Here is an 18,640-nt window from a genome sequence, read left to right on the forward strand (position 1 = left end):
TGTGTGTGTGTGTGTGTGTGTGTGTGTGTGTGTGTGTGTGTGTGTGTGTGTGTGTGTGTGTGTGTGTGTGTGTGTGTGTGTGTGTAGGCTCTTCCCTAGAATTCTCCTCGTTTACATCGTGAAGCGACGAGTCATCTTAGCGGATCGGTGTCGTCAGCAGCTGATTGTGTCAACAGGAAAACACAATGAGGGCCAAAGTTTCATCAGTTCTAATGAAAACATCTTGGTTGGTAGCTTTACTAAATGTCCTTTCTGGCCTCTGAGGCTGTGATAAATGAGGGCATCTGCTCATGTATCTGTAGTTGCTGGTTAAAATTGGGTTTGTCCTTCAGCCTGTGGAAAGAAACTACCTGCATCTCTAAATTAATTTAGCATCGTGTTTTATTCCCACATGAAGCTTTTTAATCACAGAAACATTAAACAGCGGTTGTGTTTGTAGTTGACTCGACTGTAGATGACCCGTTGGGAAGCGAGTCCAGCATGACCGTGCCGGCCTGCTCCAGGTTCCAGTGGTGATGCTGCAGCAGCTCCTCACACTCCGCTCTTGAACGCAGTCCCAAGCAGAACAGCTGCTCCACCTGGAGGATATGTACACCAAGGTATGTCATCTGTTGCCATGACTACTTGCACTCTTGCTCTGTGTATAAAATATTGTTATAGGGAGCCTAGGTCACACCCACCTACTTCTGGACCAGGGGTCCCCGGAAGAGCCAAGAAATGAATGCAAGACAATATGGCTAAAAACGCTATTTTCTAATCCCGCTTGTTATGCGCCATGGACTTCACATATGATGTTTGTGAATTTTAAAGACTCATTTTGATGCCAAGAAAGCGACGATTTTCAAATGGGGGAAATGCGCTACACCGAAATGACGTCATCTAACCAGACGAGGAGAAAAACAGGGAAAATGGCTGTAAGTTCTACAAACTTCAAATCTTTCCTTTAGAAGGAAAACCCACCATAAATCTGGTCACGTGGTAAGTGGCAGCTACGCTAGGGGAGAGATTATGTGGTGACGTCAAATATGCAACATACTGATTTGTAGTCATGCTAATTACATCATCTCAAATACAAATCTCAAAGTAAGTGACTAGCATGGTCGAAAAACATTTCATTACTTTTCATTTAAATTGAAGTACAACCAGCATGTGTGTGATCCAGGGTGTAAGGCAAAGCGGATTAGAAAAGAGCTCTTTTAGGCCTAGTCCACACGTAGCCGGGGGTTTTTGAAAACTAATATCCGCCCCTCCAAAAACTTGCATCCACACCACCGCGTTTTAAAAACCAACTCTGTCCACACGTACCCGGATAAATACGTTGTTAACGACATGCCAGACCTGTAGGCGGCAGTACTTCCCCCGTTCTTAACCTCGTCCTTCGTCTGTGGTCTTCCGCAAGGAGCAGTAATTCCGCTTGCAAAAACAAACAAGCAGCAAGCGCTTGGACAATTGATGGATCGGGTAGTGACAGAACGCAGCTCTGAGGGCATCCATGATGCCGGCTAGTGTAAACACAGGTCGCACACGTGATGTCAGCATTTTTCTGTCGCGGAAAGTGACGTTGCGGACCTTAAAACTCCGGTTTTGTCCGTCCACACGCAGACACCCAAAACGGAGAAAACGCAGATCTTCACTTTGGCCGGAGTTTTTAAAAAGATCCGTTTTCGTGTGGATGACAGGCCAAAACGTAGAAAAGTATCTACGTTTTGGCAGATCCCCGGCTACGTGTGGACAGGGCCTTAGCCTCGTTGACTTGCATTCATTTTTCTGGGAACCCATGAGCTGGCCGGAAAGGGAGGAGACTTGAGCTCCCCATTCCATTTAGGGAAGTCTTATTTATGACACAGTATTACAGTATTTATATCTATAGGCACTAAAGTAAAACTTACTCAAAGTGAATTCTCATTTCTTGCAATTTTGATGATTATAGCTGCAGATAAAGAGAATTCATAAATTGAGTCTTATTAGAAAATTTTAATGTATAAAATCTGGTTTATGGAGCAATAAAAAACACTAAAAGATGCTGGATAGCAGCCCTCGAGGAACAGTCAATCAGCAGGATGACTGCTGCCTGGACAGAAGACAGTAATTGTTACCCAATCTTTCCTCTCAGCGTAAATGCTGCATTGTGGGTCTTACCAGGCTGTGAGGAGCAGGTTTTCTAATTGTTATGTCCACCAGCCTGGCCTCTTCAGGTGGAGGAGCCAGGATTACCCAGCCCCGGTGATCAGCCAGACACCGCCCCTCCTCCTCTTCCAGGCTGCTGAGGAGCATAGCTGAGCTGAATCCTTCCAACGACCCACACCTGGGATAAAAAAGCGCCTTCAGCAGTCTTCCTCCAGGCTTCTAGCCTGGCAAGCCAGACTAAATAAATGTATTATTTTGTCTGGCAACGCTCCATTGACGGCTCTTGGTTGTGGGGCGGGTTCTACCGTTGTCTTTCAAATGATCTCTGCATTCCACTGGACAATGAATGTGACATACTCTTGTTTCACTCTGTTGCATCATCCCACCCACCAGGCATATAGAGTGCCCTGATTGGCCCACAAAGCGGATAAAGCTCTGTGATTTGTTCACTAAGCAGATAGAGCACTATGATTGGCCCACCATTATAGACCAATCACAGCTCTTTATGTGTTTGAAACCCCTCTAGAGAGTTGTGATTGGCTAGCCAGAGTCCTGGTAGGAGCTGCGGAGGTTCCAATGAAGCATGCCTAGACCAAACTTTGCAAAGCAAGAATTTGGACTAGTTCACTAGGCTACCGGGCCTCAGATTTTGGTTTAAACCCTGTTTTTTGGTGAGTTTTAACTTTGGTAGTTTTAACTCTGAGTGATCCAGAGGGATTGTTTTGAATGTTAACTTAGTGACAATTTTATTGACTCGTTATTTTTTTTAACTCTTTTTTGGTACTTAATGTAACCCACCCCCTCCCGGACAAGCCCCCATTTATGTTACGTCCTGGACAGGAGGTGTTAAAATGTGATGGAGGGGGCAACATGAGAAATAAGACAGTGGATTTAAATGGGTTGATTAGTCAAAAGGTTCTAAAAAAAAATTGCAAAAAGATGGTGAACATTATTAAAATGCCAAACAAAAATTCTCTAAAAGGTTAACATTAAAAATACCTGATTAAAACTTATTCTAAAAGTTTTACCAAAACAGTAAGCGTTTAAAACCAGAGTCAATAAAATTGTATTGGCAAGTTAACCTGCAAAACAATCCCTCTGGATCTCTGAGCTTTACCCTTTAAAAACTCATCACTCAGAGTTAAAACTGCCAAAGTTAAAACTCATCAAAAAGGGGTTGAAACAAATCTGAGGCCTGGAGGACAGCAGAACCCTGCGCTGCTGCCTCCCAGACTGCTGAAAGCCCTTTTTTATCCCAGATGTGAGTCGTCGGAAGGATTCAGCTCAGCTGTGCTCTTCAGCGAGGAGGAGGATCACCAGAGCTGAGTGATCCTGGCTCCTCCACCTGAAGAGGCCAGGCTGGTGGACATAACACTAATGAAAGTGCATGCTGATGAGAAAAGTACCTTTAAATATTCAACAGCCTGCTGAACGTTCCAGTTATGACTCTGCAGAGCGGCTGTACACTCCTCCATCGTGACGCCATGGACTGCTCCTTGTACCTGTCGACAAACACGCTCAGAATGAGAGAAGATTGTAAATGAATTGAAGTTCAGATTCCAAACATCTACGATTCTCTTACAAATGAAATTCCAACACCTCATTCTAGTTAATTTAATTGTTAAAAAACAAATGATCTGATGTTTCTTTAGAGCAAAGTTGTCTGTTGAATCTGTTGATAAAATTACGCACCAATAAAAGCTTTAAAATGGGAGTTGGTCAATTGTTTGGTTTTTGATATCAGACCCAAGATGTCACCTGTGTGATGCTCTGGTCCTGTTGCATGCTGGGAGCTGCAGCTCGTCCATTGTTGTTGTTGTAGGAGGTGTTTGGTTTGGCTCCACCTGGCTGCTGCATCATGGGTTTGACTGCTGCCATATTGGCGGCCCCGTATCTGATCAGAAAACCAGAAATGATACTAAACTACATGAAAAGTATAAAGTCACATTAAAGCTGCTTTTAGGAAGCAGGCATTTAGCTGCACTTGGACTACCCGTTAGCTCGTCAGTCCTGCTGAGGGAACTTTTTATAATTGCTAAGATAAACAGTCAGGACGTCCAGTTGCTGCTGATTAACTTGCTGCAACTCACTTAAAGTTACTTCCTTAAGCTATGAAAGAAATAATTAAATGACCCACCTCTCCAGAAAGGCTGGTCTCTCCGGCAGGGGGGTGGGATTAGAGCTGTCGATCAGTGATGAGAAGCCACGCCCCTCTCGGAAGGTGAGAGGGTCTAGTAAGGAGGTGGAGGAGTAAGATGAGCCAGGAGGCACCAGCCGTGTGGAATGTGAGGAAGAGTTGTTGGGCAAGAGGGAACCCAGGAGTCCACCTGCCCGTCGTGGAGAGACAGACAGAGGGGGAGGGGGGAGGGCCATGGGCGGCACCAGTGGGAGGGGAGAGGAGGAGCGAGAACCTGGTTGAGAAAAAGCATGGTCTCTGGGGGGGATCTGAGGGGGCACGTCGTCCTCATCTCCCAGTGAAATGGAGCTGGAGCGGGCCTGTGGGTGGGCGGGCCGGGAGGAAGTGCTGTTTTTGGAGGGACGCAAGGGGGGGATAGGACTGCGGGGAGGCAGCACTGGCCGATCCTCGAGGCAGGGGGAGGGAGGAGGCAGGCAGATCTGTCGATGGGGACCCAAAGGAACAAGAGGCATGGGGGTGGGAGAGGAGGGGAGGGAGCGGCCAGTTGTCATGGGAACCCGAAGCTTGACCATAACCTGTCAGCAGAGGAAAATCAGACTTTAAATAATAAAATTATTTTGCATTTGTCTTTTATGCCTCCCTACCTCTCTCTGTAGCTCCTGGAAGAGGTCCGCTGACTGCGACTCGCTCCTGCCCCCCATGCTGGCTCCCGACGTGACCAAGGCTTCTTCAGTGGACCCCTTATTGATGGAGCGAACTTCCTGATCCTCTGATTGGTCCTCCAGGTCTGCAGTGACCTCATCATAGGCTGGCTGAGGGAGAGGCCAGTCCAGGATGGACGGAGTGTCCTGAGGTGGAAAATAAGTTACAAAAATGGTTACAGTCATGAAAGAGAAACGTGTGACACTTGTCAATAAAAAAGATTCAGTATGAAAACACCGTCTGATGTCCTGCTGCAGCTGACCATCTGAGGAGAAGTACGTGTTTATTAGCATAAAGAGAAGAAAATCTAAAGGTAACTTTTAGGGATGTGAATCTTGGAGCAACTCACGATTCGATTCCGGTTCTTGGGGTACCGATTCGATTCAGAATCGATTCACGATTCTCAATTTAAATCCATTCACAATCAGTATTAACAAAGAGTGTCAGCTCCGGGATTTACTACTTTGTTGTACAAGTTAGTTAAAGCTGTGGGACATTTTTATTTGACTTTAAACTGGTCATGCTCCAAAAATGCAGATTTACAAGGTAAACTAAAGTGATTCTAAAACTGTAAACAGAAACAATCTTTTGACCAAAAGGCAACATTTATTTATGTTTACCTTGTAAAATATAACAAATCTGTAGTTACCCAACAGTAGCTTTGAAAGTAACACGGTCAAATACTTTTCAAGTATGAGTAGAAACTAGTTACATGAGTAATCCTGAGTACTCATTTATCAACTTCGAAAATACGAGAATATCTCAAATTTCTGAGTATGGAAAAAATGACATTCAAGTGCCCTCTTATCAGCAGATTCAAGCATAAATCATCTCAGTTTATGGGACCACAAAAGTAATCGGAGTACTGACTCTCCTAACAAAGATCAAAAAAGTGCACCTCAAACCTGTAACATGCCAAATATTTGAGTTCTTGGAATCGACTCTGAACCTTTGTGAATCGATTCTGAATCTTTATAAATAAGAATCCCGATTCAGACTTGAATCGATTTTTTTCAGCACCTCTAGTAACTTTGGACAAGTGCGATATTCTGACCACAGAGGGTGATGGGGGCTGGCTGGCCTTTCATTAACCCTGTAAAGGCGCGTTTTAGCACATATTGACTCAAGAAGATGATTAAAAATATGAAAAAGTTGCAAAGTATCCATTTAAAATCACTCAAAACAGCTTAATGCCACATTTTCTCATTTAAATAAGAAAAGGAAAAAAAATTCTAACTAATTAAAGTCCACACATCACACTAACTAAATGTCCACAATGTGAAAGCTGGAGCTGTGGAGTTTGAACCTCCACCCCACAGTAGACCGGTAAAGCGTGAACATGATCATGCTGCACCTGCCTGGGTGCATCCCTGAGGAACCCCTCAGGCCAAAGGCTGCATCTCTACACAACCTTTGACCAGAGTCAATGCTCATTTCTAACCCTTCTACTGTGTGTGTGTGTGTGTGTGTGTTTTCTGAGAGGGGGTGGGTTACATTAAAAGGTCAGAGGCATAAACCTCCACATCAGCGGTGACAAAGAGAACAGAGACCATCTCCATGTCTCCACTGAGGGTTTCCTGCCAACACGAAACATCACGCTTGTCATTCCCCAGCTTAATGAGATGTTGAGCAAAACTGTCTAGTATGACTTCTGTTCCCCCAGAACAACAGAGGGGTTGATGAACTTTACCGGTTAATTTAAATTTGAGCATGCAGAGACCAAAGGTCACACGGCTGGAACGAGCCAAGCATGTCGAGTTATTGCTGCAGGTTTAGACTGAACGAGCGGCGAGGACCACCGTGCATCCTGGGTTTTAGTTAATAGATTCAGATTCTTTAGAAAAGTGGAATAATGGAATCTGCATGGCCAGCTAGCCACAGCTAGCATTAGCTAATGCTAAACGTTGTGCACTTTGAAGGGCTTAATTATTTAAAATAACTTTTTCAGACGAATGCGAGACGTGACGACGTTCGTTACGGCTGACTGAACCAGTGGCGTCAGACCCTGGCCCTCCTGGGCCACCGTCCTGTAAATTCTAGGGGTGTCTAACAGATGATTCAGCTTCTTAAGTCAGGTGTGTTGGAGCAGGGAAACAACTAAAACATGCTGAATAGGAGCCCTTCACTGAACCTAACTTACTAGACAGCTAAACTAGCATTCCACAGTTTCCTTGCAGCTGACCAAGTACTGCTAACCGGTCTAAAACTAAAACCTGGTGTGTGCAACATCCTAAGCTGATATTAAAGGACAAATATGATTAGCACGAGTCTCTAGTCAGGCAAAACCCATGAAATGCTAAACTATAAAGCTAGCCTTCATTTTCACAGAGTAGCTTCTGAGTTTTAGATCAGCTGACAGAGATTAAATGTTGAGATTTTAATGTAAGAGATTTAGGTGCTCCATCTTTGTTTCACACACTGGATTAAATAAGCTGTACTGTACAAACAGATCTGACCATTTGCCTAAATCTGCCGCTTCCTGCAGCCCGTTAAACTGACGAGGTGACAAAATCAGCCCACCGACACCGGCCCATCATCCTATAGAAATACCTCATCCTTTAGGTTCCTGACCACAAAGAGGTACTGGGATGCTGATTTCATTTGAGATTAAACGGTGTGACAAGACGGTAACTCAGATTAAACAAACAGGAATTCTTGTCACGATCTGGCGCTGAACAGACGTCGCTTTTCCCTGAATCAAGGTTTGTCTTTTGGAATCTGTCACAGAACTAAAATGTAAACAAACAAAAGCATCTGAAGGTTTTTGGTGAAAAACATGGGCTTTGTTTTGAAAAAGCTTGAAAGTTAGTCAGATCTGAGTATTAAAAACAACTTGAGGAAAGTCAGGAGGAGTCCAAGAGTTTGGACATCACCAGTTGTCCTCTACTGGGACAGCCGCTGGTCGGAACAGAGTAGTCTAACTACCTTCAGTGTGTCTTCATCTGGTTGACGTGTCTCTGTCAGCGGGGAAGGCGTGGTCGAGCTGAAGCTGTCATCTGTGAAGTCGATGAGTGACACCTCGCTTTTAGCAGAGCGCACGCCGGTTCCCTCCCATGGGCGGAGCTTCAGTCCCAGAGACGCTCCCAGCTTCCTCAGACCGGATGAACTGCTGGTGTCGTCATCGTCGACATAATCGTCCATCACCGAGTCATACAGCGGCTCTGGGACGGGCAAACGTCTGTCAGGGTGGATCGATTTAAGCCAGCAGCAAAAACAGAAAAACTCACTCTTCAGCAGAACGGCAGGCTGAGGAGGACGAGGAGGCGGCTTCTCTGTGAAGGACACGGTCGGGCTTTTCGTGAGAAACTGGATCGCTTTTCTGCATCATCATGACATCAAATTAAAGTTACTTACTTTTTGCTCGGTTGGGGAGTTTGGTTGGTCTCGCAGTGCCAGAATCAAATCCTAGGACATCAGGAGGGTCCATGGGGTTTCCCAAATACAGACTGAAGAAATGTCAGGAAATAACAAAAATAGGATAGATCACATTTTAAAATCAACATATAAAAACCCTAGCTAACAAGCTAATTCACCTTCGTGCTACTGGAACAGCTGAGTACCACGTTATTTAAAGATGTCGGTGGTCCTGCAGCAACTGTGAGGAACTCTGAACCTAATTATTTAAATTAGCCAGAAAGAAACTGAGTTTAACAACTTTTGGTATTCTGCTGCCCTCTAGTGGGCCGCGTCAGTATCAAGACTCTGTGGCTTTCCTTTTGTAATAAAATTACATTTTGATTTTAAACACCCTTGGGAGTTTTGTTTCCTCAGAAACATCAAACATCTTGCAGCTTTAAAATAAAACCTGAAACTTTTATAGTAAAGTCTGCGAGTCCAAGAGTATTTTTAATTATTTGCTTGTAACGTTTCTGTTTAACCTGAAACCAACGTGCATCTTTATTCCTGCTTAGACGGCGTATGAACCTGTCTATTCGGTCTGCGTGACCCCAGCTCCGGTGAGGGTCTGTGTCTCCGTGTCCAGTGTGGATAAACGAGTGTTTCAGAGGTTTGCTGATGTCTTGGGCCGACAAACCGGCCACTGATGTCACGACGTGTCGAGGAAACTGACCGACACGCAGCGTTTGCCTGTTCTGGCCTCGCCACCAATAATGCTCCGCCCTGCAAAAACACACACGTCATTATACTTCACCTTTCCTTAGCTAGCTGGTAAGGTGATCTTTTACAAAAGCAACATATAAGATGTGCTTCTGTGGAAGATGAGCTTCAGAACTGAAGCCTGTTATCTTCAGAGAGCGGTTAGTTCACGCTGCTTCCTGGAGCAGAATCAGGCAGACGTGAAACGGACCTTCCCTCGATGATTGTGATGACATCGCTCATTTTAATCTGGAGCTTGTCTTCCTCCTCGAAGTCCTGCAGGGCTCTCATGTCTGTAGGCATCGTCTGCAGACCCAACACTTGTTATTAGTGAGCTAGAAACATAAAGTACAGTGATCCCTCGCTACTTCGCGGTTCGTTTATCGCGGATTCACGACTTTGGATTTTTTCTTTGGAGCCATATTCAAGGGAAATTCGCCGATTCGCGGTATTTTTCTATGCGAAATATCAAGAAATTCCTGTTTTTTTTCATCAATTTCATCCTAAAGTGCACTATTTGTAATAAAACTATAAAAAAAACAATTAAAAAAATTTTTTTTCTTGAGTTTTACCCACAAAAAGAGAATGTGATCATACGATAATTCAATACAGTCCTGTATGTCAGACTGGTCGGCTGGATTCGGGAGTTGAGCTTGTAGGGAGCGCGTGGTTTCACAGACGCGGAAGTGAGAGCGTCGGTGAAACGCCGGCTCACGATTTAATCTAGGAAACCCCCGAGCGTTCGAGCGTCAACGAAGTGACACGGAAATGCCGGGCTTTCCAGAAGTAAGTAAGATAACTTACTATGAGCTGGTAGTTCGTGGGATGGATCGGTAGGTTGGAAACTCTGATCATGAATCTGAAGAAACGATGACTTGAGTGGTGAGCTGGAAAGGCGACTTCCGTTTATAGCCGCGGTTTGTGAGGTAGGTGCGACGTGGAGGGAATCCCCGCGAGGGGCATGCTGGGAGTTGTGGTCCATAGTGGAGGCCGGCTAGCTGGAAGAGGCTGGCCTTGGGTTCGGACACTGTACTGTAAATATGGAGTCCCTACTTCGCGGATTTTCACCTATCGCGGCCAGGTCTGGAACGCATCTACCGCGATAAACGAGGGATCACTGTAGATGTGTTTTTGTCACAAACCGCATGAGATTCACAGCAGTTTTACCTCGAGCAGGAAGTCTCTGAGAGCGATGAAGGTGGGCCTGTCCTCAGGTTTTGGGCTCCAGCACTGCAGCATGACATTGTAGACGTCCTGAGGACAGTCATCGGGCTTGCACAGCCTCTCAGCCTCGACATCCACCTTGTGGAGGATCTGCAGACACACGTAAATGAGACGATGAGTTCAGCTGGTACAACGGTGGGGTTATTTTCTAACATTTCCACGATAAAAGTGAAAAGCTGCACCTGGCTGCCGTTCAGCCCCAGCCATGGCTCCTGGCCGTGGGTGAACATTTCCCACAGAGTCACTCCAAACATCCAGGTGTCAGACGCATGAGAGAAAGTTCGAGACTTGAGGGACTCTGGAGCACACCTGGAGACAGAAGACCAAGAGAAACAGAACGTCAAAACGAAGAAAAGAATAAAATCAAAGCAGCCTGGTCTCACCAAGGGAAAGGGATTTTGTGGCCCTCCTCCATGATGTACTGGTCAGTGTGTGTAGGTAGCGCCCTCATCAGGCCAAAGTCTCCAATCTTCACAGTTTCATTGCTAAATAGGAGAACATTGCGGGCAGCTAGGTCCCTGTGGAGGAAGCGTTTCTGCTCCAGGTAAGCCATTCCACACGCCACCTGGTCAGACACACGAAAACACGTTCCAGAGGTCATGCGAGGTGAAGAACGGAGCCGTTTTCAGAGGCGTTTGCATCAACCGACCTGAACGGCGTAGTTGCACAGGAGAGAGATGAGGATGTGGCCCTGACGCTTTCTCAGACGATCCAACAAGGAACCCAGAGGAGCGAGCTCGGTCACCTAAACCCAAACATACCAGGAAACCTGCTGAGGTCAAAGTTCACCAGGGCTGAATAAACCTACAGTTTAAACCCATTATCACGGGGGGAACCCATCAGTATATTATTTACATATCAGATATCACAATATAAAACTACTGACTGTGGACTTGAAGATATCAGAAGGTTAGCATCATTAACCCAACCGATGATTAACTAAGACCCATCATGAGAAACACTGATCAGAAAACCGTAGAGTCTTCAAAAATACAAAACATCTGACTTGAGAGACCGAGGCTCACCATCTTCATGGGCTGCGTGAGGACAATCCCATACAGGGAGATGAGGTTCTGGTGGCTCAGCGAGTGCATGGCGTTCACCTCCCTTATGAAATCATCCAGACCGTCTGCATCCAGCACGCCTGCCTTCAGACACTTGACAGCCACCGACAGCTGAACAACAACAAAGCCATAGCCATGAAACAAACAGCACAACCTGGACTTAAAGCCGTTATGTACGTCACGTTCTTCTCACCACTCTGCCATTGGGTCCGGTCCACTCCCCTCGCCGCACCACGCCGAACGTCCCGTCTCCCAGCCGTTCAAACAGCTGCAGCTCCGACTCTCTGACGAGGCAGGTGAGCGAGGCTCCCGGCTCGCTGCTGGAAGGAAGGGCAGCTGATGAAGGGCCCTGAGGGAGGGGCTGCTGGGGGTCTGCATCTGACCGTTTCACAGGAAACACCTACAGGTGAGAGAACAAGGGAACCATTGCTCTTCTTCAGGTCACGGCCCCATGACGTCAGATCAAAGCAATGTGTGAAATATCTGCTGGACAGGCGTGGTTTTGCACCTTGCTCATCCAGGACTTGCGTTTGTAAAGGGCTCGTCTTCTTTTGACGGCTTCCCAAAGCCTCCTCTGACCTGAATCGACACAAACCAACCGCACTCGCATACGAAGCAAATAAACTCTGAGAAAAGTTAAACATTTCTTAATGAACCGTTAGAGGTGGTTTTAGAAGACCAACCCGGACGTCCCATGCCAATCTTCTCCAGATCTTCATTCTTGACGTAATCAAAGTGGGAGAGTCGTGTGACGTTGAGTTCGTCGCGGATTCGCAGGAAGTACTGCTGCAGCTGAACGTCAGTCAGCAGCTCCAGCAGCCAATCTGTGCCCTCCTCACACTGCATCTACACACACCCACACCCACACCCACACACACACCCACACCCACACCCACACACCCACACCCACACCCACACCCACACACACAGTTGTTACTAGTAGCAACCAGCTTTAATTTTGAACGAAAACAGTGATTTTCAAAGGTTTTTAGTTGTTTCTGCATCAAAAACACAAAAATGGTCGAGTTCATCCTCGTCAAACGTCTCGTTTTGCTGAACAAAGATCCCAAAACAAAAGAAATTCTAAAAGTAAGACAACCCAATGACTTTTTGTCCTTCCTGACAACATAAAGTGTACAGCTGTAATGTATCATGATAAACTTTAGGTGTCACGAAAACAAAAACAAGATGGTTTTGAAGTTTCCTGGCAGACTTTAACCACTGAATATGTTGATGGTTAAACTGGCAGATTTCCAGTATGAGACACTTATGGTGGCCGATTCCAGCTCAACGTGAAAAAAGGAGGTCCTCTTCACTCTGAGTGACCACACCCACACAAATATAACATAAAGACTGAAGCCCATCTACACTACCTGGATTTAACAGAGCAGACAGGTAGCAGCTGCAGCACGTCATTTAAACCCAGCTGGTTCAACGAGCTGCTTCTCATTTCTTAAACAACCGTGTGGAACGACACACCTGGTGGTCGTGGGAAAGATGTTGGTCTGTGTGAGCAGGGTCAGATCATCGGCATCAAGCAGAGAAAGCATCGAAGGAGATGCAGAAACGACTAAAACTGGGTCCAACGCGCTATTAAAGCTGGTCTGAGGAGTCCAGATGGACCCTGTTCCAGAGCGATGGCGCATCAGGGTAAGAAGAGAGGCAGATGAAGTGATGAACCCATCATGCCTACTGCCTACTGTACAAGCCTGTGGGGGCAGGGCTATGATCTGGGCTTGCTGCAGGTGGTCAGGTCTAGGTTCAGCAACAGGAAGTGGTTCAGGGAGCGTGAGATGGATCAGCCACCACAGAGTCCAGACCTTTACCCCACTGAGAATCTCTGGGATGTGCTGGAGAAGGCTCTGGGCAGCGGTCAGACTCCACCACCATCAATGCAAGGTCTTGGTGAAACATTAATGCAACACTGGATGCAGATAAACCTGGTGACACTGCAGAAGCTCATCAGAACAACGCCACAGCGAATGTGTGTCGTCGTCAAAGCTAAAGGAGGTCTGAAATATTAAGAGTGTGTGTGACCTTTTTTTTGGGGGGGGTGGCGACTTTTTTTGGCTGGGCGATGCGTTACTCCAGACCTTACCATCTGTCCCCCGACTCTTCTGTTTCTCTCCTCTTCATCGTCCCCCTCCCCCTCTCCGCGGGTGTAGGGGAGTCGCTGGTACATGTAGCTCTCCCCCATACCGTAACAGCTCCTCACGTCCTTGTCTGAAGCTCTCCTCCTCCTGTGCTATTCAGACGTTGCTTTAATGCGTTAACATTCGCTCAGCTCCATGACCTCCCATGTTCGCTCGATCGATGCACGCCTGCACACACAAAAACACAAGCACTCTGACGGGGCGTTTGGTGCTGCACTCTCCTGTCGTATCACCTAAAGCCGTCTCCATCCTCCCTCCCTCCCGCTGCTCTGTTAGCTCCCTGCTGACTCACTGCAGCGTCGGACACCTCCATCATCTCCTCCTCTCTTCTCCATCTGCTCCTGGCTCAGCGGCCGAGCCCACTGATGTTGAATAATTCAGCAGCTCTAATGAGAGCATGAGAGTGAAATCGCAGAGGTAGGAGGAGGAGGAGAGGACGGAGATAAAAATGTGGGCAGATGAAAGAAAAACGGAACACAGCGAAACCTCTGAAAGGAGATTTCCCCAGAATCCATTCAATAAAGGACAAACACATCTCTACAGATGCGTCATTAAATCACACAACCACAGCATCACAGGAGCAATATTTTATTCTACAGATACATCAAGTTAGTTATCAGGCAGAAGGGCTGCCGCTCTTTGATTTATAACGCTGCAAACTGCCGACTGCATCTTAGCAAAAGGCTGCAGAAACGTTCTGGTGTTATTTAAAAGTTTTAAACACTTTTACCCGATTCAAGACTTGCAGATGTTCTAAATGTTCCTAAACCACGTTGGCTTCAAAAAGATCTACACATAAACAACGACTCACTCCAGGAAATAGGTTTAGCATTTAGTTGAAATATAAATGTAGTTATATAAACTGTAACTATGCAATGGGTATAAACTTTTAGAGTTTTGATCTGTGAAGCAAAATGAAAAGTATTTAAATATGTAGAGAAACTGCCACGTTAATTAAAATGTGGTTCTTGGTCTGCTTGGTAAGAGCAGTTGGTTCCTACGGATTTCATAAATAAATAGTTTTTACTTCAGCAGGAAAGAAATAAAAACACCAGAATTTAGAGAGGTCAGCTGTATTCAGCTGCATGCAGATGATTCATGATTTGCAGTTAAAATGTGAAGTTTTGGTCGTAGCTTGTTGGTCATTCAGGACCTCACAAACCTTCTTGTTTTACCTTGGATGCAACTTTTTCCTAAAAGGCTAAACTGGTATTCCTGTACTTTAGATTCTGCAGCAGATCAAAGCGACAAAGAAAAAATGATGAGTTAAGATGAGGGCCGTTTCCATTAGCAGCATGTGACAGCAAATCCATGCTAACTGGTGCATGAGGTGCAGCAGCAGCAGCAGCAGCAGTGTATGTAGGTTATGAGCAAAAGAGCTAAAATGAGCTTAAAGCCCGAGCCATCATCTCTATCCTGCACGATTTTAGGGTAACGCTCTAAAACCTGATTCTATGGTTGAATCGGCTGTTCAGCAGGTCAGCAAGACTGTTAGTTAGCCACTGATTCAAACCAGGTGTGTTGAGCAGGGAAACAACTAAAACATGCTAGATAGGGGCTCTCAGCGACCAGGGTGCGAAACAATCTGAATTTAGCTTTTCACTGGTGTCCAAATGGAAGCTTTAATTTCTTCTGTAACGGAATGAAATTACAGTTTCCGCCTCTCCTCTGACACAGAACTAGTCTGCATGAGATATGGCCTCAAGGTCTCATGCATTTGCTCTAAACCGCTTCTTTCCAGCTCAACAGAAGAATGAAGAAAGGACTCTCTCCTTTTAATAAATTAAAGATCTCTATTTTTAATAAAGCTAATCAAAGTGTTAGTCAATAATAAGATGTGACCAATCTGTGAAATCAAAATATTACTTTATTATAATCCTATAGAATATAATCAGTAATATGACTTTAAATGTTTCCACTAGGACTGATCTCACGTAGCGTTAAGACATGACACATTGCTTTTACTGATCCAATCAGAATCTTCCAGATCTGATGGAGGCGTGGTTTTGGTGGTGTTTGGTAAATCTGTCATCTTTTCAGTCGACCATAAACCAAAACATCCGAAGTATAAAACTATGCCCACGTCATTTCTAACGCCAGTTCAAAGCGTTCTAGAGAAGTTGTCGGAGTGGCCAATCCGTAACTTTCCTCTTCAGCCGAAAGAACCAACGACAAGCTGGACAAAATCTGTTGCTGTTCCAACTGCTGCAACGGTTCCTTTCATAATAAAAGCTGAACTCACGACCCAGGTTTGGGTCTCACTAGATGCCAGCAAAACCGTTGTGACCCGGAAGTATCTCAAAGACTGGTCTGGTCAGCAATCGCTGCTTTTCCTACCGGCTTCGGTTCCAGAGAAGGTCAAACTGGACCTCGACATTCCTGATCTAGACGGGGACTTCCAAAAGGGTACGTAGACCGACAAATGGCGTCGAATGTGTATAAATTTCAATATATGGTGTGAAATTATGGAATAACCTGGATGATGAATTAAAAAAATGTGCAACTACTGATCAATTCAAAAAAACGTATAAAGATAAAATGCTAAAATCGTATGATTTGGTAAGTTGAGGATGGAGGATTAATGTTTTAGCAGTGATATTATTTGTGGAAGTAAGAGAGCGGTTTATTTTTTGTGTATAAGGCTATTTTGTACTTTTTGTTATTTATCTTGTCTTAGTTAAAGGGGGTAGGTCATATAAGATTTTTTCTTCTTCCTCCCCCTATTTCACTTGAATGCTTATATTCTGATTTGAAGTTTGTATATTTAAACTTTGAGTGAAATAAAGAATTGAATTGAATTGAATTAAACCTCATAACCAAAGCTTAGCGCGAAGACATCACCTTCACTTCCCATAAGAAATAATCGTTTCTCCAGATTTGCTGGTTCTGAACAACATCCCACACTACACCATTCTCCGTCTCATCCACCTTAGTTACACCATACATTTAGTGTTAAAGTTAGTCTAGTTTAATTTGTTAAGTAATAAATCTTTAAACTTTTTAAACTTGACTCTCTTCTGTTGTCTCTGAGTTAATACGAAGTTGTTACATAATCCCTGCAATAAAAAGTTCCAATCTTCTGGTTAAACAGTACCCAAAGATCCATAAGACTGATTTCATATTTACTATGGAATCTTACGTCTTATGGCTTATTAAACAACATGTAAATTAACCATTACACTTCTAATGCTGGCAACAGCAAAATGATTCAACCTAGAACATGTGGAGGAGGCTTCCTTCAACATCTTGAACACAACTAACTTGCCAGCAACCATGAATAGATTTAGATAAAAAAAAATGGAACAGAATCAGTAAAAAAGTGTCACGTATGTCAGAAACACTTTAAATGTTCACACATTTCACTTAAACCACAATATTCTGGGAGTAAACGAAGGATCACATCACAACTCTTAAGCAAAGTTAAACTGTCTGTTGGCTCGTTGGTGTAAAAAGAAAATTACGGTTACCCTGCAGAGGTTTTAAGAGGGATCAGCTGCAGTCCGGAGCGAGCGCCAACACAGCCATGGATGGAGGGATGGCATGTCTACGAGAAAGAGGGAAATTTAAAATGTCAACAACCTGTTAATTTGTTGGTATAGAAATGGAACGATATGTCACAGTTGTGATAAACCGATGAAAAATGATTCGACAGTGAGGCTCAGACAGACCTGCTGCTAACCTGACAAAGTCATAAAACCTGGTTCACCTGAATATATTTAAAGAGAAACTACGAGTCCCAAAGATCAAAAATGGTTAAGATACAAATATTAAACAAACCTCTCACCAAACTGAACACTTTATCAGAAGATTAAATGCCTGAAGACCGCATAGAACTCCAAAAGTCTGTTATTCTTGGTGAATTGTCATGATAGCAGCATTTCTTTAACGTTCAGCTTTTAGTTACGTCATCAAATGACATTTATTGTGATTCAGCCTTTAACACAGGCTAGTTCAATGAGCCAGTGCACTGGAGGGTTTTCAGCTGATACGTGATTGGCTGACCTGGCGAATAGGCAGGTAAACAGGTGTTTCTAATCAAGTGTTGATGTGTCATCTGTGAAAATGCATCAACATGTCGCTATTGTCTGAAAATAGATGAGCTTTCTGACATTATTTGAACTGGATAAGACAAATGTGATCGTCTATCAGGCTTGCTCCTCCAAAGACACGTAATAAACGGTGGAGTGGGTTTATATTCTTGATTCTAGCTTCAAAAATGTTTATCAAGTTAAATCGCTTGACTGGTTTCTGACAAAAACTTGTAAAATTATAAAACGAGAGATAAGATTTTAGGCCAATCTTAATCTCATTAGCTCTTCTTCTCCGTTTCATATACTCCTACCTTTCAATTGCAGCGGACTGAACGACGACTATTTGCCTTGGTTTGTTAGCATTCCTTGGTTGCTTTGCTACATGCTAATAAAACAAACATTAAATCCCAGAGTAAGACCCTGTGAGGACGGGGTTGGAGGGAGAAAGTCGTTCCCTTTCGGCCGGTTAGTCCCGACTCCTCCCAGAAGGAAAACTGCGTTGTGTATTCCGTTATCTTTCTTCTTCCTCCGTGCGCGTGCCGGGATTTGAGCGTCATTTTGCGTCAAAACGTAAAGACGCTCCTCCGCATTTTGACTTTCCGGTTAAGATTTCAAAATAAAGGTGTCTTTGGATAAATCACGAATAAAAAGATATTACAAACTTTTTTAGTAAAGATCAATCACTTTATATTCTTGTTAAACTATTTAACAGGTAATTTGAAAAGAATACAAGCGTATGTCCATTTTAAACATAAAATATTGCTTTGTCACTAATCAAGCTTTTTTTTTAAATAAATTACAAAAATGAAACATGCAGTAATTGCATGATGTTATATGCATAGCAAGTTTCTACTAGATAAGTTTAAATCAGAACATGAATGCAGGACTGCCAATTTTTTTTAAAAAGTCTTGGGAGTGACATTCTCTTTTTTTTTTTTTTTTACTTTTATTTTTGAGTGTGTGTATGGGGGGGCAGTGACCATTGGGTTTGGCTAGAAGACACATTAGTCTGGCAGAGAAAAAAAACAAGTGAGATTAAGGAGGATTTCATTTTTCTGAGACAATTAATGTTCGCTATGTAAAGAACCCACTTGTTTTTTATGAGCT

At 44.2% G+C, this 18,640-nt stretch overlaps 1 protein-coding gene across 2 annotated transcripts; it reads right to left on the bottom strand.

Annotated features, from left to right (window-relative positions):
- Window positions 1-265: 265 nt before the first annotated feature.
- On the bottom strand, window positions 266-17,987 carry tnk2a (tyrosine kinase, non-receptor, 2a). 2 transcript variants are annotated; one of them, XM_015955480.3, is made up of 21 exons: window positions 17,845-17,987; window positions 16,970-17,046; window positions 13,448-13,670; window positions 12,033-12,195; window positions 11,858-11,928; window positions 11,543-11,749; window positions 11,311-11,460; window positions 10,935-11,030; window positions 10,669-10,850; window positions 10,468-10,594; window positions 10,229-10,375; window positions 9,273-9,367; window positions 8,891-9,085; window positions 8,321-8,412; window positions 8,194-8,238; window positions 7,892-8,127; window positions 4,909-5,112; window positions 4,265-4,839; window positions 3,886-4,021; window positions 3,534-3,629; window positions 266-578 (listed from the first exon to the last, which is right to left on the bottom strand). In XM_015955480.3, exons 3-21 carry the CDS (start codon window positions 13,544-13,546, stop codon window positions 417-419), a joined length of 3,078 nt encoding a protein of 1,025 aa, XP_015810966.3. In that variant the 5' UTR covers window positions 13,547-13,670; window positions 16,970-17,046; window positions 17,845-17,987; the 3' UTR covers window positions 266-416. The 2 variants fall into 2 exon arrangements, with proteins under 2 accessions (XP_015810966.3, XP_070409355.1); XM_070553254.1 differs by lacking the exons at window positions 16,970-17,046; window positions 17,845-17,987 and adding an exon at window positions 13,795-13,890.
- Between the last annotated feature and the right edge of the window lie 653 nt (window positions 17,988-18,640).

The sequence above is a fragment of the Nothobranchius furzeri genome, chromosome 7 (assembly GCF_043380555.1).
Source record: "Nothobranchius furzeri strain GRZ-AD chromosome 7, NfurGRZ-RIMD1, whole genome shotgun sequence".
Lineage (NCBI taxonomy): Eukaryota > Metazoa > Chordata > Actinopteri > Cyprinodontiformes > Nothobranchiidae > Nothobranchius > Nothobranchius furzeri.